Genomic DNA, 26,406 nt, shown 5'->3' with positions numbered 1-26,406 from the left:
TAATATGAATAGAAGGCGAACGTTAAATAAACATTAAAGTTCCTACCTCCAAACAAAACAAGTATTAATGAGATTGCGAAACTAATATCTAGATCACACGCGTCAGATCATATCGATCGCTTATCGGCGATCATGCGCTTTTGCCTGTCGTGTACGATGTCGTAGCAAGGTCGCCGATCGTGACCTTATGTACAATTTGTATCGCAAATGTGTGTACGGATGATTAATTACTAATTTGCGGATTAGAAAGTTGAACTTGACTCAGAAAATAAAATTACAGGTAAAATTATGCTTTTGGAAGCTTTATTTGAGTTTTTAGTGTTTATATTTTTTTGAATACTTTATGATTAAGACGCTTAGGTACGTATAAAATTTCCCCAGATCTAAGTTACTTTGAGTAGGACTAACCTAACAATAGGTAGCCAAGTCAATTCCTGTCTCCCGACATCCTACGCACCCTTTTCAAAGAAAAAAAAGTTTGAAATCGGTTTAGTTTTTAACCCCCGACCCAAAAAGAGGGGTGTTATAAGTTTGACGTGTGTATCTGTGTGTCTGTGTATCTGTGTATCTGTCTGTGGCATCGTAGCGCCTAAACGAATGAACCGATTTTAATTTACTTTTTTTTGTTTGAAAGGTGGCTTGATCGAGAGTGTTCTTAGCTATAATCCAAAAAAATTGGTTCAGCTATTTAAGAGTTATCAGCTCTTTTCTAGTTTTCTTGTAGAAAAGAAGGTTAGATAACCGTTAGGTTCATAATATTATGTCAATATTATGTCTAGAATATGTCTGCAAAATTTCATGGACTTTGGTTGCTTAATATTCAAATGAAATTGGAACTACGATTGTATGAAGCGAGTGACGGAGAGAGCCCTGTTAAGGTTAATTTACTGACTTACATTGAAAGGAACAAATAAAGATTTTAGAGTGCACTTAAACCTATAACCTGTGCTATAACTTTTTTATTGTTTTGATTATTTTCAATTAATTCAACTGGGAACAAGGCCCAAAACGGAACTTGATTTCAAGTGCAACCCGAAGATTAAAGTATACTTAAATAAAACATTAAATCAGCGAATGGCGCGAAATGTAGGCTATATTTGTGTCAAAGTCACTGAGTCATGCGATCAAGTTTTTTTTACAAGAGCCTATTAAGCAGCTAAGACTAACCGCAGTGTAGCAAACATACAGTTTGGGTACAGTCATCGCAAGTAATAAAAATATCCTTAACTCATAAGAACTGACTTTATTTCATCGCTATACAATGCATGATAAACTTTAACTTTAATTCTAAACTACTAATTTCTTGAAAACATATTAATAAATTCCAATCTTTTCTGCTTCGAATCAATATCAACCGCTTTTCTTGCCGCCATTTTCCCATCTAATTCGCTAACACAAGGGACTAGCGAACAAGAATACAGATTCCACCTGGTTTTTAAACATTTATATAACACTAAAGTCTACCTCCACACTTGATGCAAAAAGTTTTACTTAGGTATTTTCATTCCCGGTACAGTTTTGATGCGCCAAACAGGTCGATTTAGCCATAACATATTATAGATATGACTCCTAGCTCTGCGCAAGTTTTCTGAACTGTATGATCGCTTATCCGTGGATTAGCTTCGGAGGGAGTGGTTCTATGACACCTCTTAACTTTATTGCTTTGAAAGCTTTTAAAGGTCGTTTTATCTGACGCGGCGACGCGGTTCGGTAAAGTTAAATCCCAATAACATAAGGGTAGTCTGAAATATGTATAGAGTATATATATACAGGGTAGTCAGGTATGTATATACAGGGTAGTCTGAAATATGTATAGAGTATATTTAGTATATTTACAGTCGTATTCCTCATTGCTGAGGGTCGTCACTCTTTTCCACTAATTACATAATAGCAGGAGTTCTCTTGGGATAATGTCGGAAAAATACCCAAGTACGGAACCCTCGATGCGTGAGTCTGGCTCGCACTTGGGCGGTTTTTTCCAGCAATTTTACTATCATTATATCTGCAGCACCTACCGGTTCGATTATCGTGTCGCATAATATGGCCCAGGTATGAGATCTTACGCTGCTGATGGTTTTGATAGCTAACTCGGTCTTTTTCTGCATTCGGGCAAGAGCGTCAGCGTTAGACACCTTAGCCATCCTACAATAGGTACTTCTTAGGTACTAGGCTTCGAACTTTTTACCTACTTATTGTACCGATTGTAAAGAATGCCAAGCCTGTCCCACATTCGTGCCCCCCATGCAACTCAAGTTCAATAAGCTATAAATAATTTCACTTTCGATTCTCTCAAGATGTAGATATGTCGTAACGAATGCTGAATTAGTACAAAAGCACTTAACTGTTACACTTAACGGCCCCCAAAGAAATGTGAACTATTTTTTAATTCACTCAAAACCGGTTATAGATTAACTTTATATTATTATACAGTTTAAATTTTAACATTTTTGATTGCAATAAAGCTTGTTTTGTTAATTAAAAACAAACTTTGCAATATCTTTAACCTACGCATTCTTTCAGCAGTTTTTTGTTAACGAATTTATTACCTTACTTATTATTAACTACTTAATGTCCGCGATTTCGGTCGCGTGGATTTAGTTTTTAAAAATCCCGTTGTAACTCTACAATTTTCCGGGATAAAAAGTAGCCTATGTCACTATCTAGCTCTTTAACTATAACCATATGATTTCTTCAGGAGAAAAGACCAAACAAAGCGAAAATCAAAAGTACAAACCAAATGATCACACTAACATTATAATTTAGGAATTGGTGCCAGGAATTGGTTTCGGGGGCGGTTTTGTTCCGGATCTTAACAAAATCTTTTTATGAGAAAAAAATTGTACTTGACGATAATTTTAGATAGTTTACAAAAATCTATATTAATCTTAGCGAAAGTCCTTTTCAGGGCCCATCTTTCTTAGCCAAAATTAGAAGTGTGGTTGTGGTTGTTATTTTTTCACGCACGTCTTCTGAACTGGTTTCCTCAGACTGTTATGTGCTGTTTTGTTTTACGTGCCTAATTCAAATTCCCGTAGTAAAATAGAAGTATAAATGCGGAACTTCTAAAAGGCTTTCATACCTACCTATAATAGAACTGTGCCTATATAGATTCTGCTATGCACATAGGTACTTTTGAGTTATATAAATAGGTACTTAAAAATTTATTTGGGCTTTGTTTATTTAGGTACCTATAGAGGTATAAACCTTCTCACGACATGGTACCTCACCTCCCTATTGTTTTTTAAATGTTAACTAAATACTATCAATAACACCGACAATACAATAATTCCCACGGAATAACGGATGAAGGCGGACACACCTTGAGTCGCCATAAGGGAATTTATAGGTACTTTGATACCATTTCCGACTCACCAGGAAGTTAACCAGAGCCCAGATTGCATCAAAAGAATTCGGTCAAGATTACTCTTATCAATTGCTCTAAGTAGGTAAGTATAAATAGTAGAGCCGCTATAGCCTAGTGTTAAAGACTTACGCTTCCTGTTCGAGAGGTCGGGAGTTCAATCCTGGGCACGCACTTCTAGCTTTTCTAGACATTTGCTTTAAGAAGGGTCTCTCCGTCACTCGCTTCATACAAACGTAGTTCCAATTTCATTTGAATATTAAGCAACCAAAGTTTAGAAAAACTAATATCTGTGCCTGTGGTGTTTTAGATTTTTCTAAAAAAATGTAGTTTTAAAATTACAGCGGCTCAAAGATTTGTATGTGAATTTTTAAGACTGTGTAACTTTGAAACCGAATATTTTAACGGAATCTAACCACAGGCATAGATATTAGTTCTCGGAACGTTTCTACAAAATTCCATTGAGTATGATATATCTCATCAGTTTTCCAGCACTACACCGGCCATCCTGACGTTCACTAGTATTCCAATGAGAGACGAACTACGTAACTTATATGGAGCGAGTGACATAGAGACCCATCTTAAGTCTGAGTAAAGTCAAAGTGCGCTCTATAGATCTCAGCTTTAGACCATCAAGGCGGCCCGCGCTTCGCCGCATGCTGCACCTACCCGTCGATCCTAGAACTAGACTAACCCATGCAATACAATAGACAGTACAATAGCTATTAACGCCTCTAAGCCGGCGGATTTTGGCATAGAGTTGTTTATAATCTCATTAATGCCAGACTAGGTCACATGCCCACGTCTCTTTGACTAATGGCGGTTCTGTTATCAGATACGATACCTGCCTGGCCTCGCTTCGGCGTGACTCGCCCACTGTCAATATATTCGATATATGCCAATATGTGAGCTACGGTTTTAAAATTCATTGCATATAATCACTACTTTAAAAGCCGTGATAGCCATGTGGTTAAGACGTCTGTCTACCTTCTAAGGGCTTCCATCCCGGGCAAATAACTCTAACTTTTCGGAGTTATGCTTGTTTTAACGGTAAAGGAAAACATTATGAGGGAACCTACGTGCCAAAGAGTTCTCCATAATGTTTTCAAAGGTACGTGTGAAGTCTGCCATTCTACACTTGGCAGCTTGACGAGATATGGCCAAAGCCCTTTTCATTCTGAGAGGAGAGCTGGAGCTTAGTAGTGCGCTGGCGATGGGATGATGATGATGATGAATCACTAATCATGTTATAAATTAGCTAAATAAAACCGACTGCTATAAAATGTACCAATTAATCCGAATGTAACTAATTCGGTTGTCCACTTAACTAAACTGACATAACAAGACCAAAAACCGTGCGTAGGTGCAAGCAATTCTTATGTCCTTATGTTAATGTTCGTTTTTTAACCCCCGGCCCAAAAAGAGGGGTGTTATAAGTTTGACGTGTGCATCTGTGTATCTGTGCATCTGTGTATCTGTCTGTGGGATCGTAGCTACTAAACGAATGAACCGATTTTAATCTAGTTTTTTTTTGTTTGAAAGGTGCTTGATTGAGAGTGTTCATAATTCAAGAAAATCGGTTCAACCGTTTGTTATCAGCTCTTTTCTAGTTACTGTAACCTTCACTTGTCGGGGGTGTTATAAATTTTTAATTTACACTTGTCGAATAGGTAGTGATGACAAATAGTGTGTGTCACTCGAGGTTTCTGCGGCTTCAGCGCACTTTTCCGTTCGTAGAAGCAATAGGTATCTGCGCAGTAACCAGAGCAACTTTTCCAATTTTCGTGGTTTTTTCAGTAGCCAAGAGGGGAAGAGTTATCCAATTAAATAAGTTTTGTGTTGTGCTCCATATAGGTTGGTAAGTACCTAACCTATACCTGATTAATATTAAGTAAGTATTAGGTACTACCAAGTGGTACACCGAGGCCAGTCTTTTGTCTTTGCACTGGCCTTATTTTAATGGTTTAGCAAATTCTCTTCTCACGGAAGTCGTCTCTGATGTTTAGCTTGAAAGATATCAAACTATTTTCTGCTAAGAACAAAAATTCAAGAGGATTTTTATTTTATCGATGAGAGCTTCACTAAAGGTCCGATTGTTTTACAATGGTAAAAATCTAGAAGTTTTAATTTAAATAACGTAGGATTTTTAAGAGTAGCTGTATCTAGTAGGGGTACAAATAATTTTCAAGGTAGAAAAACGATTTATTGGTATCGGTAATCCTACCTATTTCAATTTTAATACTTTTACAGACATTTCAGGGTTGTGCGTGAATCATTATTTAAAAATGATAAATTGCAATCGTGTACAACTTTTAAGTCATCCACGAGCTTCGAGTCAATTTTAGATATATTTTGTAGGCTTAATTATAGGCTTCTAATGAATAGGATTTATCACATTTACCTATAATTGGAGTCGGATCTATGATTTTATCAAAATGAACGCCTTACGGCCTTAGTACTACTTACTAAGGTGTTCATAGCATGCTATTTAAGTTAGTAACTTGCTTAACTTATGCTTAACTTGTCTATTCTGATATACCTACTTATATATTCATAGATTGCACTGTTATCATCTCGGATGATTATAATATGAATATAAATCTATGCTTAACTTAAAATGATATGATGATTTATTATATTTGTGTATTTTATATCATACAATAAATTATAATATTGCAGCTTAGTTGTCGTCAAGTTCTGTTATTTAAAATCATATCTATGTTTATAATAATTTAGTCGAAATATCACTTCCTCGTCTGTTAATTAGATAAGCAAGGAACCCAAAGCTTAATTTGCTATAATCCGCCAAACCAAAGAAATCTGTATGGTGCAACATGCAGCATGCGACATGCACCACCCGCCCTCCCACTGATAAACATGCAGGAAAAGCCAGCCACCAAGCAAGCCACACGCACCACCACCACGCAGCACCACACAAACTCGACCCACCACTCGACGCACGTTTCGCCCCGACACCGGAGCATCCTCAGGAGACCTTACAATGCAAATGCAATTAATTAGGCACCAAACCAAAGAAATCTGTATATTGCACCATACAGATTTGTTTGGTTTAGCGGATTATAGCAAATTAAGCTTTTGGTTCCTTGTAAGTATATCATGGACTTTCGCAAAATAACGCCTGCTTCTATACTATAATTAGATAAGTTTTAAATTTTAATTTTTTGTACATAATATGTTCACATATAGAGCTTTGGTGAGTGGGTAGGTAGACATCTATCATGGCTATGAATCAGCTTAGCTTATTCTATCAACAGGTTTACGTTATACGTCTCTAGTCGCAAGGAATTCGAGATATTAAGATTTAAACTAAATAAAGCCTTCATTTTAAAAATTCTGTGTATATCTTGTTCATATTTTATTTAGGTATAGTATTGCTGTGCATATTTGTTTATGCATATTTTATTTAGGTATAGTATTGCTGTGTACACCTATTAGGGGTTGTCACTTAGATTAGGATCTTTTGTTTTTTATGTCTGGACCATTTATAGTAACAACCTGTTTTGTGTACCTTTTCAATAAATAAATAAACAAATAAATAAATAAAGCTTTCTTGAATATTAGATCATCTGGATAAGTAATAATAATATTATTGGAAGGCCGTTACAATTAAACACTTTGTTATATTGAAGCTAAATACCTACCTACACACTATGAAGTGTTGTAATCGTATATGGTAACAGTGCGAGGGCGGGCGGAAAGCCTTGTTTGTTATTTTCTTTTCGTGCAAGCTCAAAATATGCAAATAACCCCTGCTTCTGTCATTTAGCAAGAGTGTGTTAGTATTAGTATGTAATTAATATTATATTTTACGAATGCTTACTATAGACTTGGTCTATCGACAACAAAGTTGTTTATACAAGAATGTAAGTAGGTAGTTAAGAACACCTACGCTAAACGTTTTTGTCCGCCTTTTATTTATTTGACCGCTGTTTATACATTTATATAGATCAAAAAACCGTTTTCCAACTTGACGGGGCCATAATTATGTAAGATCCGTGTATTGATTACCTAGTTTTCAGATTATGGGCGAACTATGATCTTTGCGACTTCCGTCTACCAAATTATGCTACGAGAGCTTCTGGCCTTTTAGTTTTACTGATCTGTGGTTAGTAGAATATTTGAGATGAAAGGAGATTAGTAGGTAGCATAAGTCTGCTTCATTGAACCTGCTCCAGTCATATATCTGGCGGAAGACCAAACAGGCAGACCTTAAAAGAGTGGGTCTCTCTTGGAAACATTTCAAAGCAGTATGTATATTTAGCTAAAGACCGGAGGACATGGAAAACAACTGATGCATCCTCCACCGTGGAATAAATTACTCCATCATCATCATTTAAAATGTGACTATTCGTTTAAGACAAGATCAATTCCAAAGGTTGGCGACCTATTAATCATATTTTGTCATGCAATTTTCGCTGGAGGAAATCATTGCGTCTGCACCTTGAGCACGATCAAAAAAGAGGAGTGTTATAAGTTTGACGTGTGTATCTGTGGATCTGTGTATCTGTGTATCTGTCTGTGGCATCGTAGCTCCTCTAAACTAATGAACCGATTTTAATTTAGTTATTTTGTTTGAAAGGTGGCTTGATCGAGAGTGTTTTTAGGTATAATCCAAGAAAATCGGTTCAGCCGTTTGACAGTTATCAGCTCTTTTCTAGTTTTCTTATAGAGGTTTTTGTGTCGGGGTTTTTTAAAATTTTAAGTTATGTCTAAATGGTATTATCGTAGTTTTGGTGTGATAGCAACCAAGAAGTTGCACCATGTCCTTAAAATATAGAAGGGTTTAAAATAGGCAGGTACATCCGTCCGTGTATAATTTATCATTATTATTAGATCAGAAAATTAATCATAGAGCAAGTTGGAAACTGTATGCTAATTACTATGCGAAGCTTTGTTACACAAGAATGTATAGATAGATCAACTTGTAGTGTGATTCAAGGCAATGAGAAGTAGATGATGAATCATGAATCAAAGAGTCATGGACGGTCTAATTCCTGAATAGGATATCCGATTGGCGAAAAGTGCAAAGGGAGAACTTCAGTGATTCATTGTGTGTGTTGTCACTTATATTAGAAGGTATTATGATTATGTTAAGTTAAACTAAGTATAAATAGGTACCTCCAAGTTAATATATAGGATAGTTTTTATCCCGAAAAACAATAGATTGTATTCCTTCGGGATACGGGATCAATTTTTTTTGTCGAATTTACCTACTCCATAATTCCGTGAAATTTTAATCGATTTTCAAAATTCTTTTTTTAATAAAATATGTATCTGCTGTCAGGTTGGTCCCATATTTTGGTAAAGATCTGATGAATAGTTTTGGAGATAGAGAATGGAACCCCTCAACGGGTAACATAATGTCAATCGCGGTCAGTGTAATAGCTTAGTAACAAGTGTAAATTAAAAATTCATAACACCCCCGACAAGTGAAGGTTACAGTAACTAGAAAAGAGCTGATAACTTTCAAACGGCTGAACCAATTTTCTTGAATTATAGCTAAGAACACTCTCGATCGAGCCACCTTTCAAACAAAAAAAACTAAATTAAAAACGGTTCATTAGTTTAGGAGCTACAATGCCACAGACAGATACACAGATACACACCTCAAACTTGTAACACCCCTTTTTTTGGGTCGGGGGTTAAAAAGGAGACTCAATCGACCATAATATGTACCTATATTACATAATATTATAATAAGGTTCATTTTAATTTTGTCCCTATTAGTTCGATTTTGGTAAAAATACCTATACCTACTCACTTTTGTTATACCTACTTGTATTCTACACACTAACCTTGTATCACTTGTAAGTAATTTACTCTCTAGTAAAATATTCCATGCATTATAATATTATAGCTAGAACAAATAAAGTACATTTAATATGTATTAAGTAAGTATCTCGTTGACATATAGTGAGGTAATAGGTTACAGAGTTACGAGCATAGCAATGATTTAATAAGTGTATCATACTGCTATGTGATTTAAAATTATAGTACGCCTGTTGTACGCAAGTGTCTTACAAATCGTGATGTAAAATGTCAATATGTATTAGTGAATATATTTATTCTGGTTAATTACACGGTAAATCTATACCTACTACTATTTCATGTAAAGTAAGCGACGATAACCTTATTGGTTCAGATGTGATCGACCTCCTTTTCAGACGGTCAGGAGTTAGATTCCGAATAAATAGACATACTTATAGATATTATTTATGTACTGGTAAATGGTATAATTATATATTATATATATATTGTATAAATATATAGTAAAACTAGAGGATGCCCGTGGCATTTCGTTTTTTTAATCCTGTAGGAACTCTTTGATTTTCCGGGGAAAAAGTAGCCTATGTCCTTCCCCGGGATGTATCCTAAGTCTGTACAAAATTTCATTAAAATCGGTTCAGCGGTTGGGCCGTGAAAACGTAGCAGACAGACAGACAACCAGATAGACGGACACACTTTCGCATTTATAATATTAGTATGGATATTAGTATGGATATAATAGTAAATTAAAATAGTGGTAAGTAGTTAGTAATAATAGTAAATAATATACTGTATAAATTAAGGTATTGACTGGTCTAAGTGTTCCTACAACCGCAAATCTGTATTTAAACTTTGGGCAGCCCGTGAATTTGCTAGTGATTTATAAAAGAGCTTTATTTTATAAGCCTTACAATCTGATACCGTTGAGTGATAAATTGAATAATTAAGAAATATTAAGTAAACACAATTAATTTTTGATAAAAGGCGCCAGTGGATTGACAGGATTATTGGCCTTTATTCTTTAAACACAACGTGTTAAATAGGTACCTATCTGGAACGATATATTTTGCAATGTCAAACACGTAGACCTATTATTCGACTAGCTGATGCCCGCAGCTTCGCCCGCGTGGATGTAGGTTTCTGAAAATCCCGTGGGAACTTGATTTCCCAGGACAAAAGTAGGCTATCCGTAATAGCCCGTCGAAATAATGTCGCAAAGTTCCTCTATCGACTAAAAAAGAAATGACGCAAATCGGTTCAGAAATCTCGGAGATTTCAGTGTACATAGGTAGAAAAACACAACTCCCTTTTTGAAAGTCGGTTAAAAAGTAGCCTATGTTACCTCCTAGTCAATCCTCTACTTGTCTGTGAAAATCCCGTCAAAATCGGTTCAGCCGTTGCGAAGATTAGCCTTTTCAAACAGACAGACAGACAAAAAAATTAAAAACGTGATCATATGCGGTGGTTATTTCGAAATTACAGACAGACACTCCAATTTTATTTATTAGTATAGATATGTGACATTGATTATGAACACTGTTCAATCCGCCCAATCGATACATTTACAAAGGCTTGACATTAACCACTGACAATAGGGCTTCAAAAGCTTAATACACATGTCTATTAAGATAATCTTAACAAGATCTCAAGATATAATACACTTAATATGTCATTGAAAATAAGTGTAGGTACTTATCATGTTTAAAAAATTATTACTACGAAGTCATGACTCACGAATCATATACATATAATAATATGTAAATACATAATCACACTTCACACTATCACACTAATAATATTATAAAGGCGAAAGTTTGTATGTGTGTGTGTGTGTGTGTGTGTGTGTGTGTGTGTGTGTGTGTGTTTGTTACTCCTTCACGCAAAAACTACTGGACAGATTTGGCTGAAATTTGGAATGGAGATAGATTATAGCCTGGATTAGCACATAGGCTACTTTTTATCCCGGAAAATTAAAGAGTTCCCGCGGGAATTTTAAAAAACCTACATCCACGCGAACGAAGTCGCGGGTATCAGCTAGTAGGTCATAATTCTAAGTAGATAGGCCGTATGGAGTATGGACTACCGACTAGGCCTTTTCATTCTGAAAAGAGGTCCATGAAAAAAGAAAATTCTGCAGACAATACTTAGTGTATTTAAAATAATATGTTACATATATACATATATATAATATGTAACATAATAGCTCATAATTCAAAGTAGATTAGGCCTTAGTCTTTTCATTCTGAAAAGAGATCCATGAAAAAAGAAAATTCTGCAGACGATAGTTTATTTGAAATTCAAAATAACTGGGCCAATTATTAATAATTAACAACACCATTAATTTAAATAGATTGTTATCCCTTGACATTCAAAACTGCATTTAAATAATTAAAATACATATCTTCTTTTAGTAGGTAGCTACTTACAGTTATTTATTTATTGGTATTGCAAAATTGTCACATGTCTTACGTTTTAACTTAACTACCTACTCGTAAGTATAAGATGCCCGCGACTTCGTATGTATAACTGTGTATAGGCATTTAGATTTTAAAAAAATCCGTGGGAACTCCGTGGGAAATAGGTCTAGATATGTTTTTGAATTATATTATATTATAGGTATATCCATGCAAAAATTACGTCAATTCGTTGCTCCCGCGCATCGTGGTTGAAGAACAAACCAACCAACAAACACACTTTCCCATTTTATGGTTAAAATAAGTAGTTTTGTACATTCTTAGTCAATTTTCACTGATAAAATGCAGAAAAAAGTCCTTTTTAGGGTTCCGTACTAAAAAAGAACCCTTATATTATGATCACTTTGTTATCTGTCTATCTGCCTGTTTGCCTGTCTGTCTATCTATCTGTCTGTCTTCCCGTCTGCCTGGTAGAGATTGCTCTAAGCAATAAGGCCGCCTTTGCACACAATTGTTTTTTCTGTTTTCTTCCTTCTGTGTTGTTCGTTTACATCTTTTTGTGTGCAAAAAAATACATCTATCTATCTGTCCCATTGACCTAGAATCATGAAATTTGGCAGGTAGGTAGGTCTTATAGCATATCAAGTAAAGGAAAAATATCTAAAATGTGTGAAGTTGTGGTTACATCAAAACAAAAATGATAAATGATCAAAAATGAACAATAGATGGTGCAGTCCATCATTAACTTGCAGTTTTCTACATAAAAGTGTTGGGTATACCTTGTACGATAGATGGTACGGAACCGTTTGTGTGCAGACACACACTTGACCAGTTTTTTAGTTTAGTTTAAGCTTTGTGGACAACGGAATTAATATCACTGTTTAATAAAAGCTTGTAAAATAAATAGTCTAGATAGTTAGAGCCTCAATAGCTCAACCGGTAAAGGAGTGGACTGAAAACCGAAAGGTCGACGGTTCAAACCCCGCCCGTTGCACTATTGTCGTACCTACTCCTAGCACAAGCCTGACGCTTAGTTGGAGAGGAAAGGGGAATATTAATCATTTAACATGGCTAATATTCTTTATTAAAAAAAATAGTCGACAACCCTAATAAAGTAATTCGATACGACAACGAAAAGTTCCGAACTCGATACGAACTTTTGCATAAGTTATTATCGTAGGTAATGCTTGATTTAAATTCTCAAATTTGGGTCACCTCACCTTACGCTTTTGAAAGTAGTCCATCCAGATTCCGGCGGAAAAGACGTAAAGGCCATTATTCTTGTCTTGAGAGGTCTACCAAATTGGCGCGGAATACACGCGACCCCTGTCATGTATGCTTTTCGTTTTTTAGAGTTCCGTAAGATAATAAACGATCTAAAGGATCATGCGCATTATTAATCCAAGTTCATTTAATTTTTTTAAAATTTTTTTTTCACCAACAACTGCCATACAATTAAGCTTACATTTTGCAAGTGGGCCTAAGATTTTAAATGTTTTAAAATTAAAAAGTTACTAGTTCATTTACTATAAATCGACTAAATTACTTGTAGATATCGTGTTAGTTAAGCAATAGTAGTTTTAAACCAGCGTTGAATAGATGCATGTAATATTTGCATAATCATTTTCTTTCTGCATAAGTGAAGTTATCATATACTTTATAAAGTACATAGTTGTTTCTACTGTTAAATGTACGATGAAACTTTGATTTTCTTGTCTATCTTTATTTAATTTCTTTATGTAGTAATGGATCGTATGATTAAGTAAAGAGTAGAGACATGGTAGAGACTGCCTAATTTATTTGATGAAACACTTGGGTAGGTAACTAATTAATTCAATCTTATTTTAATCCGATTTCAAAGCCTTCTGTTGGCATTGATACAAATTCCTACGAACTAATATAAAGAAATGATATTACGTATAGGTACTCATGAATCTATCTTATATCCTAGTAAAATATCTAAATCTCACGGGAAAATAAGTGTAAATTAAAAATTTATATCACCCCCGACAAGTGAAGGTTACAGTAACTAGAAAAGAGCTGATAACTTTTAAACAGCTGAACCGATTTTCTTGGATAGCTGAGAACACTCTCGATCAAGCCACCTTTCAAACAAAAAAAAAAAACTAAACTAAAATCGGTTCATTAGTTTAGGAGCTACGATGCCACAGACAGATACACAGATACACACGTCAAACTTATAACAAAGCACCGGTCAAGTTCGAGTCAAAAACAACTATTATTTAGTACAGTACGTACCTACAATTAATTTATATTTTATGTTTTATGATTGAATTATTTTATTTATGACGTTCAAAAAGTGTACATTTGTACCTACTTTGAATAAAACATTTGAATTTGAATTTGAATTTGAATTTGAATTTACATACCTACCTTATGTACCTACATCATGCATACATGAGAAAAAGTAATTAGAGTATGTCTGATTACCGTCACTATTTTTTACGTGAATAGTCATTTAGGTCCGTTGTGGTGAAACTCATAAACATACCTACGTAATTGAGATTCTACGAATACGTAGCCAGCACTTCGCTTCCTCGTTTCTAAAACGTACCTAGACATGGTCCTTTGAAGTCTTCTTCCGCCATCCTACTTCCATCATTAATTTATAGGGTATAAATTAGAGTTGATTGGATATTTTCAAATTAACTGAACCGTCCCAGATTCGCTTGGGTGGAATTCTTTAAATTCTTTCTTAGTCTACGTTATAAAAAAAATACCAGCAAAATCGCGTGTTTTTAACCCCCGACCCAAAAAGAGGGGTGTTATAAATGTAAATAAGTAGGTTATGTTATACTTACTTTAAATGTACTTCAATAATATTCTGAATAAATATCCGATAAAAGTTTTTCGCACGAAGATGGCAAGGTATATGCAAATGATTTTCGACATCGCATCATGTATATTGTATGTTGTACATACCTGACTTATGTAAATATCAAGATCATTTTGACTAGCTGCCATATAAGTCCTGTTTGATATAATCTATTATCTTGTTCAACTTCTGGATAACTGCACCTGCATATGGTTAATGTTATGTTATCATAATATAGAATTAATTAAAAATAAAAATTGTTATTTTATTCGTTTGGAACACTTGTAGTTAGGTAGCAGGGTGTAGTAGTTGAATTATTACCTAAAAATCAATTACCCACAGATTCAACATTTCACATAAATAAAAATTATTTATAACACCCCCAACAATTAGTGAAGGTTACAGTAACTAGAAAAGAGCTGATAACTTTCAAAAGGCTAAACCGATTTTCTTCTATTATAGCTAAGAACACTCTCGATCAAGCCACCTTTCAAACAAAAAAACTAAATTAAAATCGGTTTATTAGTTTAGGAGCTACGATGCCACAGACAGATACACAGACACACACGTGAAACTTATAACACCCCTCTTTTTGGGTCGGGGGTTAAAAAGTGTACAAAGGTGCCTAAGTACTTTAATAAATGCTTTGAGTTTGAGTTTGTGACGTGTCCCTCCCCTCACACACATAAACGTACGAATTTGTCGTCACTTTTCTGTTATCTTTTATCACAAGAAGAACACGTGAGGTGAACAGTCATGTAACACAATCAATCGGAAGCGTCCGAGCCAACCGGACCGTGTCATGGCGACATTACTAGCATAGTTATTAGTTACTACTAGCTGATGCCCGCAGCTTCGCCCGCGTGGATTGGTCAGATCCGCATCAGGATTGAGGAGTCGGAATCCAAATTTTTTATGAAACAATGTCGCAAAGTTCCTCTATCGATTAAAAAAGAAATGACGCAAATCGGTTTAGAAATCTCGGAGATTTTGGTGTACATAGGTAGAAAAACACAACTCCCTTCTTGAAAGTCGGTTAAAAAAGTAGCCTATGTTACACCCTGGTCAATCCTCTACTTGTATGTGAAAATCCCGTTAAAATCGGTTCAGCCGTTCTGAAGATTAGCCTTTTCAAACAGACAGACAGACAGACAGACAGACAAAAATTTTAAAAACGTGTGATTCAGTTATGGTATCGTTCAAATAACCATATGACCTTAATATGTGGTAGTTATTTCGAAATTACAGACAGACACTCCAATTTTATTCATTAGTATAGGTGTCTCACCTGACGTCATCCGAATCATGAGTGAAAATGCTAATCGTGTTGCAGTTGGTCATGGATGGGGCGGACTTAATCAGAACCCTACGGGCGTAATTGAACACGTAACGCTTTATTAGTTTAAAAAATTGGTCAAGTACGATTCAGAGTAACAGACGAAGGGTTCCGTACCATCGTACAAGATTATGTCTTTATACCTACTAAACTAGAGGCGATGACCGTTGGAGCCGGAAAGTCCTTGAGTGGAGACCGCGTATAAGCAAGCGTAGTGTGGGACGTCCTCCAGCACGATGGATCGACGATATAAAGCGGCTGGCGGGAAGTGGCTGGATGAAGAAGGCTGAGGACCGGGTGCGGTGGCGCTCTTTAGGGAAGGCATATGTCCAATAGTGGATGTCCACAGGCTGATGATGATGATGATGAGATACCTACTGTCCAAATGGCCTAGACCTCTAGCTAATTGTACCAACACATTCTAGTTTTGAATTTCGCACTAATTATATTTTGTTCTGGGACAAGGTGAGTGAGTAAAGCGGTGATAGAATAGTGGTTAAGACGTCTCGGCTTCCTTTTCGGGGGGTCCGGAATTTAATTCTGAGTACGCACTTCTAACTTCTCGGAGTTCTGTGCGTTTCAAACAATTACTATCACTTGTAAGGAAAATATCGCGAGGAAAGCTGCATGCGTTAGAGTTCTTCACAATGTTTTCCAAAAGATGTGTGAAGTATAGCAATCTGCATTTGGATAGCGTGGTGGATTATGGCTTAAGCCCTTCTCATTCTGAACGGATACCCGTGCTCTGTGTGAAGGACGGCGCGCGATGGGTTGGGTGAAATAATTATAGCAAATATAAGGAACCTACGTAAAGCCGACCGAGGGCAAAGAAGAAGACAAGGAACCTACGTAGGTACACATTTTTGTGAATCCGAAATATGTTAAGAACCATAATATTAAGTGATATATTATCATGTTTTAATTTTAGCAGATCAATAAGCTAGGTTCTATTTTTAATTAATTGTAATAAAAAAATTGTATTACTTAGATGTATTATCTGTCAAACAAAATAATTAGTTTTTAATATGTAAGAGAAGTAAATTTTGTTTTTATCTACTTTTAATTAATATTACTATCAGTATTAATAACATGACAACGAAACAATAATATTGATTGATGATCATATTTTACATTAATCTAAAACTATTAAAGAGTGTCAAACAATTTAAAATAAGATATTTGTTTGTATAGATCACTTAGTGTGACATGTAGGCAACAAATTTTGCATCAGCCAAGTTGTCAAATAGTGTGACATGTAGGCAACAAATTTTGCAACAGCCAAGTTGTCAAAAAGCGAACGAAATCAGGTTGCACCTTTAGTCATTCCCCTAAAGGCTAACCAATGTTGACCCACATGTTCTTTCGCAATGCTGCTCTGTATGAAAACTGAATAAATGACTTTTTATTTTAAATTCTATGTTTGACAACATCAACATATCGAGTTTTTCACTTAACTGCATCTAATTAGTTAGTAATAAATAATAATGCAGTCTAATATAAAAAAGATGCTTTGAAAGTTGAAAATAAAAAATTAGGTACCTATAATTATGTATTTAATAGACCTGCGAAGATACCGCACGTATAGAAACCGTTCATGGTTATATGCGGTGTTTTACCGAAATGCTAAATGGATTAGCCGGTAAAATGAATATGACTGTAAAAATACTGTCTTCTTTTACCAGTTTTTATTTTTATGCATATTTACCAATAAATGCCAAATAAAATATAAATTTTTTTTATGAAAATTTAATTCAAGATCAATTGTAAAGTACCTAAACATTTATTTTTGAACTAAAACTCGGAGCTTGTTTTCATACCGATGTGCAGGTTCTGACCATTAGGTTATTCCGGCTGCATATAATAAGGTCCATTCCTTTGATTCTGAAGCATAAAATTTAGAACGCTATGCGCCGTCATTTATTTAATGTACAATATACATAATATTATATTAGGGCAAAAATGTCAGTTACGCGCTTTTCTTGTAAGTCAGCAATAAGCTCACATATCGCTATAAGTGTAATACAGTTGGCTTGACCCAGTTTTGGTTCGTAGATTAAACGTTAGATAATAACACATACAACAGACAATGGCAGGGGGTGGCGCATATGCTAAGCTGATTGTATGCGCGCACACATATTAAGCTATTATGTTAATATATACTATATGATTAATAGTTTAGGTGAATGATATTAGTCGTATAATATTTATGGCTTATTTCACGGCTTTGTTTGAATTGCTTAGTATGGCATAATTAACATTATGACTTTAAACAGACGACGACTTAATCACTAACTCATCCATTCGTATAAGTAAATATCAGTATTATATGTAACGCGTCTACATGCCATATGATTAATAACTCTGGTACCTATCACTCTATAAGGATAAAGACTTAAATAAAACTTACTTTACTTAATGAGTAGGGCGATGACTTACTACTTCTATGTTTTTTTTTATTTGAGTATGCGTATACTTATATGCTTAGGTACTAGGCCTACTATCGGGTAAAACGAACAATTTAAAAACAAAGTGATCTTATTATCAACTGATCAGTCACTCAAGCTCTTTTTGCAAGCAGCTACCCATACTAAAGGATTTCTCATTAAAATTCTCAAATCTGTCAAAAAAAATTCTCATTAAATCATAATAATAATTAAAGTCTTTTATTTCTTCAATAACTTCCTTTTGAATTCTTTTCCAAAATATTATATTATATATCGGTTGCTAACGAATATTTTATATTTTTATTACTCTACTATAAGTAGACTTTTGACTTAAACGCACTGTTAGAACTTCAGTGACGATAGGTTCGCACTTGTTTTTAACTCCCGACCTAAAAAGAGGGGTGTTATAAGTATGATTCTAGTTAGACTTAGAAAAATATGCTGAGACAATTAATTAATCTCTTATGCAGTTTTTCCTTGTAGGATGTTCTCTATATCTTTAGCCACATACCTATAGGCCTTTAAATATAAATATAGTATAACTATGCAAGTATGCAGTTAACGTTTATTGAATTCTGATATTAATGTAAAACAATTTTTTATAAATCCGAACTTTGTAATAAATTAATTCTATTCAAATAACAAAACTGTTATCTATTTCGCAACAAGATCACATTGATATAATTCCAAATTGCCTAATGCGGGATATTATAAAAGATGCCCATTTAAATCTATTTTATATAGTTACATTTAAATAAGCACATAAAAATAACATTCTGACGCTGCCTTGTATTTTAAATTCCTTAATATCCTATTTGATTCACACTTTGATTAACAACATATACAAATAATACAAATTAGATCATAAATCCAATATAATATAATAGGTAAATTAATTATGTATGGAAGTAGAGCAACTTAAAATTATGTGTCAAATATGTTAAAATTGATATTATAAATATTAAGATTTAATTATTTTTTCTCTATTTATAAATACCAACCAAAAATCGCATATTATTAAAATATTTTGGAATAACTGTTCGCCCCGGCTGCATATTTTATGGAATAACAGCCAAAATCTATCGATACAAAAATTGAACGGTATTATTTGACAAAATATGACAATGTTGCTAGGTAGAGTATTTTGTTTATTGCTGTGCTGTTTAAATAGACGTAGAAGAAACGCACGAGCTAATCACCCGTAAGTACCCGCCAAATAATAATTTGTGCTAAGTTAGTGCGTAACACGTCTGTCCCGTACTACAAAAATAAGCCAAAATAAGGTAAAGCTCAGCTTATAATATTTATAATCTACTGATTCTTTGATTTTTTGAGCGTATATACAAGGCCTTGCCAATGGACTTATTACATTATGTAATCGAAGTTTTAAAATTGCCGTGATAGCCTAGTTAATAATACGTCCGTCTCTAATTCGTGAGGTCGGAGGTTCGATATCGGTCAAACACTTTTAACTTTTCGGAGTTTTATGTTTTTTTTTCGTTTTAGCAATTAAATATCACTTGCTGAAAAACATCTTGAGGCAACCTGCATACCTAGGAGTTCTCCATGATGTTCTCAAAGCGTATGAAGTTTACCAATCCTCACTTGGCCATCACGGACTATGGCCATTGGCCAACCCTGGGTTCTTATTCTAAGGCCGAACCCTTCTCATTCAGAGAGAATACCCTTGCTCAGTAGTGAGCCAGCGGGTTAGATCACGATGAAGTAAAAATGAAATAATGACATTTAATTAAAATCAGTCCACTAGAACCTGGCTAAAAATATAGGTACTTATATTCTTTTAATTTAGTCATAAAGTAGTCATGAATGACTAATTGAGAGATCATAACGAGATAGCTAAGTTAGGATAATTGCTTCACTTGTCGCACTAATATTACGCAAAGGTAGGACAGGACTGAAAATGCTAAGCTTTAGATTTTGCAACATGGCGAATGCGAAATGTGATTTTACATTTCAGACATGAAATTGTTGTCAAAGAACATCAGACTCACTTGCACGAGGACAGTTAAACTGTTTTAGTTAAATTTTGTAATGCTGTAATTTTTTGGTAAGAGCATAACGCGGTTGTGACAGCATTACAAAAACTATATGTTTCGGTTCAAACTAACAATGGGAGCGCTATATTGACAGATAGAGAAATCAATATGGTGTTCCCATCAGTTTATATGTATCCTTGTACAAGTAAACCTTAATTTTCGAAAAGAGAATTGAAATTTTGACATACCACAGAAGAATCGTACCTTATCGTAACTTTTCACATTCACGACAAATAAAAATCTTTACCTGAATTGAAGAGAAGAAATTGTCAATAATCTGGTTTGATTTTTATCCAGTGTAAAAATTAAACAAACACCATAGATTTTTTTTATATTATGTAATTTCATGTTACATAACAATACTGTTTGATGTATTAAATAATAAACTTAGGTAATAATTAATAGACTTAACAATAAATAAATTACTCTATACAATATTATATTTAATCATCTATTGTACGATTTCGTAATATATCGTAGCACTAACATCTGTGCCATCCATTGTAACGGTCTGAAAAAAAAGGACATAACTTAAAATCATGAAAAGTCCTGACTCACTCATTGACTGAACATCAACGCCCAGCCCAGACCTAGAAAACTGAAATTTTGTATACCTAAGTGTTCCCATTATAATCTAGGTACCTAGGCAAGGAATAAAATTGGATTTTTTGCCCATGGGATGCCTCACCTTGCATGAGCTAAATTGTACTCCGACAGGGAAATTGTGAATAGGTTTGGGTGATCCACAAAAACGAAAATCCATTTTTTTAAATAATACTTATTACTTAATGTTAAAACCAATAGGCCAAATGGCAAGTTTGTTTATGTAATCTCTAGCTGATGCCAGCGACTTCGCGTGGATGTAGGTTTTAAAAATCTCGTGGGAACTCTTTAATTTTCCGGGATAAAAAGTAGCCTATGTGCTAATCCAGGGTATAATCTTTCTCCATTCTAAACAGCAGCCCAGTCCAGTAGTTTTTGCGTGAAGGAGTAACAAACATACACACACACATACACACAAACTTTCGCCTTTATAATATTAGTATGATGCCATACTAAATAATGACTAGACTGGTAAATATATCTTATAAGTCTTACCTACTAAGTATAGGGTTACAACATACCTACCTGTTATGATAAGTATACAAGGATTTGTATTATAAATAATAAATAATATTTCACTAACCATTTTCACATCCTTGTCCATAAACTCTCGTACAAAGCACGCCTTTTTTCCATCGTGCATTTTTATCACTTGCTTCAATATATTTTCGCCTTCTAGGCTATATGTCATTTTTACCTGAAACAAAATAATTCATACTCAGGTCATAAATGCGAGAATGATTCTGTCTGTCTGTTTGTTTTACAGAAAGACAGAAGACAGAGGCAGAACCACGACCCATCCGTTTCATCGATCTTGACGTTTGGTAGAGAAATGCAGAGATAGGCTGCATTCCGGGGACGGACACAGGCTACTTTTTGAAAATCAAAAAGAGTTCACACGGGAATTTCGAAAAACTGAAGTCGAAGTGGATGAAGTCGCGTGTCTCAACAATTTAATAAAGAAACAGCTTGCACCCCAAAATTTGGGCGTAGGCACTTTTTATCTCGGAAAAACAAAGAGTTCCCACGTTATTTTTAAAGCTAAATTCTTGTAGATGAATTCGGGAATATCTAAATACAGAGTTTCTGAAATCTGAATAAGTATACTACGAAATCTATCCTTATAGGTACATCTACTTATACCTGATTGAATTTGGAAGTTCTCTATTATCGCTATTCGAAAACAAATTAAATAATAATTTCTCATCATGAATCATTGAATGAAACACGAAACATTGTTGTCAAAACAACGAAAGTTTTGAATGAATTGATAAAATTTTATCGCTTATTTATTTGCTTAGAAAATAGTACTAGATAGGCTGCATTATAAACTTCAATTGACTTTTAGTAACATAAAAATATCAAAAAAATATTATAAGAAAACTTTTATTTTCATTTCTTTTATATCTGAATAAGTTGTGACATTGTGTTTGTAAAATATTGACGATATTTTTAAATAATATAAGCCTTATTTATTTAGCGTAATATTTCCCCGAGGTCGGTTTGAAGGGCAAGCCAATATAAAATGATCCAGTATCGACGATAAAGTGTACTTGACACGATATATTGCGATATTCGTATTGTATAAATTCGCCATTATAATGAATATGTTATAACGTATAACTTATATTATGCTCTTTTTGACCAATGATGTAATAAACCAAAGATTCGCTCTTTATTGAAAAGTTACAGCAAGATACTTTCAAAATTAGGTATAGGTAAGTGTACTCCGCACTCTAGACAGGAATCTCTACAAATATTATTATGTAAAAATCAAATGTGTTTGTTTGTTGTGTTGTAGGTTTATTGGTTTGTCTTTCAATCACGTCGCAACGGATCGACGTGATTTTTTACGTGAGTTTGCACTTTTATACCGGAAAATTATAGAGTTCCCACGGGATTTTTAAAATCATAAAAACAGTGGGTGAAGTTGTGGGTATCGGCTAGTCATTAATTATTTCGTCCCTTACCAGTGTAGGCTTGCACAGTGCAGGCATGAGCTAACAATGTATTTACTTAGAAATAAATTATAAGATCTTAAAAAGAAAAGGAGCAACTTTCCCTGTCCGACCATCTTTTTATATTTTTTGAGATTTTTTGTAATTAATAATTATTTGAAGAAACCTATGCGAAAAAGCTAATTTTTTTGTTATGACTTTCAGGTCAGTTTTTTGAAATTTCTAATTAAAAATAAGTAGTTACAGTAATAAAAGTAGTCATTTCCAAATTAGTAATTTATTACACGCGCAGTGAAAACAAGCAGTTTTAGTGGCACAATTTTTCGCTCACTTTTTACGCGCTATCTTGGGTTCGTGTATCAATGTTTTGACGCATCTTTACGCAAATATTATACGCATATTGCTTCACTGTACATGTTTTATTAAAATGCGTTAATAATGCCATTTAAACAGGTGCTAAATATTTATTAATATTGCGATTTTCCTTCCTCTGCCTCCGATAAAAATATCCGAGTTTTGACAGACTCTTTGGCGCTGCGAACTTTGGCCCTTGGGTTTGATTCCCGATAAGGTCACTAAGGGCATTAAATGTTTTCTAATTTGGCTCACCTACCTGGATAAACGCAGGTACAATTGATAAAAAATAGTTTTTTATATTGAGCAACTGGGATCCGAATTAAAATCGATGCATAGTAGAAGATAATCGAACTTAGTGCCGATTTCACCAACGTCGAATGACGTTTAACCGAGGAATAAATTAAGTGTAGTCAGTTTTTGTATTCAAAACAATTCTTTCTTTCTTTCTTTCAATTGAACTTTAATAAGTTATAGGTTTTAAAAACTAATTATTAAATATGCTGACCAAGGTAACTGCCAGATTTCCGGTCACCCGTGGACTCCACAAGACGGGATGACAGGTCCTTAAAAATTAACTAGTGATTTGGATGATATTTTTGTTTTATAATTTTTATATTTAAGTATTTTTAACATTTGTGAAAATCTGTATTATTACTTTCTGAATTAAAATAAAAAAATTATTAAATTATCATGTCGGTGACATGACCTTGAAGTTTTTACCAATTCCAAAATCGCCGATAAAGTTTTCACTTCAATAAAATAGAAATTTTCTGATAGAGATCGGAGGCTGTTGATCCTGTACCTTGTTTCCGTCCTTCTTCTCCATTTCCTCTTCTTCTCCAAGTTTGAACACGTGCGACAAGGTATGCTTCCCATCTACGTCTAGGTCCAGTTTTATTGAGTTGTTACCGATCGCTGTGTAGCACACCACTGGTGCTTTGGTTTTGAGCATGCGGACAATTTCTTCGTTTACATCTAAAAGGAAAAATTACATTGGAAAACAAAATAGTCATCATCCCAACCTACTCTCAAATATAACTGAACACGTGTCTCCTCTCAGGATGAGAAGGGTTTAGGCCACAGTCTACCACGCTGCCTAAATACGGATTAGCAGACTTCACAAACTCATGAAAACACTATGGAGAACTTTCAGGCGTACAGGTTCCTTACAATGTTTTCCTTCACCGTCAAAGCAAGTGATATTTAGTTGCTTCAAACACATAATTCCAAAAAGTTAGATATGAATAAACGGGATTGATCTCCGGACCCCCTTAATAAGAGGTCTTCTTAACCACCCAATTTTAGGTAGTAGTAGGGAGAGAATAAGTCATAGTACGCTGACCATAGACATACAATTTTCGCTTCGCTCAAAGACTGACAAAGCGTTGGAGCGAGAGGTAGTCAGATTAGACCCACTGCCGCGAGCGAAAGCGAGATAGCGAAACAAGATGCCAATAAGTCATTGTTTACGTGAGAAACGGGCCGTAAGAGTTCAGCCTGTTCCAAGTCGAGGTGATTTTTTGCATTTACTAAATAATTTTACGATTAAAACGTAAAATCTATGTCTTGCCACCATGGTGTCTTGTTCAGTGAGCGAATGTGACGTTACAAGACGTTATAATCCGCGTAAATACACGTTTCACAGGTAATTACTGATTATTTATACTAATTGTTTATAATCATTATTTCATCATTTGTTGTTTGAAAATTAGGCAAAATAGCTATTGGAAGCTTAGATGATAGGTTTCCCTTAAGACTTATCATCAAATTACATTGCTAAATGAAGAATTTTTGGATATTTTGTGTAAAATTTAAAAACGTTTGTTTACGATAGGGATTGACAAAGTAATGACGTCACAAGTATCGATAGTCGATAATCATGTCTACCGGTAGATTTGATGTGATAGGTTTCATGTGATGTATGTAAAATACAATATAAAACACTAGGTACTTTCCAATAAAAGAATAGAACGAAATAAATATTTTCACTAATTTTTATTTTATTTAGCGTGACTTAGATTTCATATACAGGGTTAAGGGTAACCCGTACATTACTGTATTTAAGTGCTTATCGGGGAGGTCATTAGCTATGAATTGAGCGCCATATATACTATTTATTTTTATTAACTTGTCACTTAGACATTATATCAGAGTGTTATTGTAATTAATCAAATTAAATTTACTTGCACCCTTTAAAAAAATAAAGGTGGAAAACCAACAAATTCCGGTAATTTATATGAAAATCCCAAAAATTGCTCTATTTCTCAAAAAAAGATTTTTTTAAAACGTCTTTTAATAGTTTTCTATCGAAATATCAATAAAAAATGTTATAAGGGGTTAAAATAACTATAAGTATCTCAGAATTCATTAATAAATTATTTATATAAAATATTAAAGTCATTTCATTAATAAATAATAATCTGTTACCTAGCTTTAGCTTTGTTACTATTTGTGTATTTGAAATGTATTTGATTTTTTAAGATTATAAGATGCTTTTTACTTCACTTCGTTAAACTAACTCATTAGTGTCCTATGATTTCGCCAGTAAGACTATCGATAATACAAATGCTAAAGTCAGGACAACTCTATTTCACGCACACATTTACGTTTCATTTTTTGTAACACCGTTAATCTGTCACTGTTGGTCTTGTAAGTCTTTGACGCTGACCATAAAATGCACTGAACTGATTTTGACCAACTTTTCGCCCAATACCAAAACTTTCTTAAAAATCAAATAACGTATCCCAGTCATCGATTATCCCAGTGTTTAGACGTGTGAAATGTGCAGCACTGAAACACCTACGCTAAAATATAAGATAAATAAAATCTAATTTATCCAATAAACACCCCGCAACAATTCGACTTACCTACAAGCCAACTGATAAGAAACGTATCACTGTAGATAAAAACATTTTTTCAGGACAAATATTTAACTTACAAAACAACACTCACAAAATAACAACAGATCACTCACTGGTTGCGGCTAATAGCTTGTCTATGTTCTCACATCTTGTCCTTCGAAACCTCTTACCGGAAAACCACATTTCCTAAATAATTACTTTAATTTTTCCAATAAATATATTAGAAAAATACAACTAAACAGCATTGACTGCGAAAGTAACAGTAATCTATCTGTTTTTTTACAACGTCATTCCGTTTGATAAGATTTATATATTTTACATAATGCTGTGTCATTGTAGCAACAATAATATTATGAATGCGAATGTATGTTTATTTGTTGGATAGTTTGTTA

The 26,406-nt window shown here is 34.2% G+C and overlaps 1 protein-coding gene and 1 long non-coding RNA gene across 2 annotated transcripts; one reads left to right on the top strand and one right to left on the bottom strand.

Annotated features, from left to right (window-relative positions):
• The first annotated feature begins 461 nt into the window (after positions 1–461).
• On the top strand, positions 462–23,576 carry LOC123872047. The gene is made up of 3 exons (XR_006797403.1): positions 462–476; positions 869–878; positions 23,510–23,576. It is a non-coding gene; the product is annotated as an uncharacterized LOC123872047 (long non-coding RNA).
• On the bottom strand, positions 20,666–26,406 carry LOC123872045 (fatty acid-binding protein-like). The gene is made up of 4 exons (XM_045916180.1): positions 26,128–26,406; positions 23,956–24,128; positions 21,422–21,535; positions 20,666–20,746 (listed from the first exon to the last, which is right to left on the bottom strand). Exons 1-4 carry the CDS (start codon positions 26,195–26,197, stop codon positions 20,687–20,689), a joined length of 417 nt encoding a protein of 138 aa, XP_045772136.1. The 5' UTR covers positions 26,198–26,406; the 3' UTR covers positions 20,666–20,686.

This window comes from Maniola jurtina, chromosome 14 (assembly GCF_905333055.1).
Source record: "Maniola jurtina chromosome 14, ilManJurt1.1, whole genome shotgun sequence".
Taxonomy (NCBI): Eukaryota; Metazoa; Arthropoda; class Insecta; order Lepidoptera; family Nymphalidae; genus Maniola; species Maniola jurtina.
Note: the sequence above shows the minus strand (reverse complement) of the source record. Positions and strands in the feature narration are given on the sequence as shown.

Excerpts from the sequence above, each read along its gene's own strand:
- LOC123872045 (XM_045916180.1), bottom strand. The coding sequence starts at position 26,197 with ATGTGGTTTTCCGGTAAGAGGTTTCGAAGGACAAGATGTGAGAACATA. Across the intron at positions 21,536-23,955 it reads AGAAGAAGGACGGAAACAAG|GTAAAAATGACATATAGCCT; the intron begins GTACAGGATCAA and ends ATTTTGTTTCAG. Across the intron at positions 20,747-21,421 it reads TGGACAAGGATGTGAAAATG|ACCGTTACAATGGATGGCAC; the intron begins GTTAGTGAAATA and ends CTTTTTTTTCAG.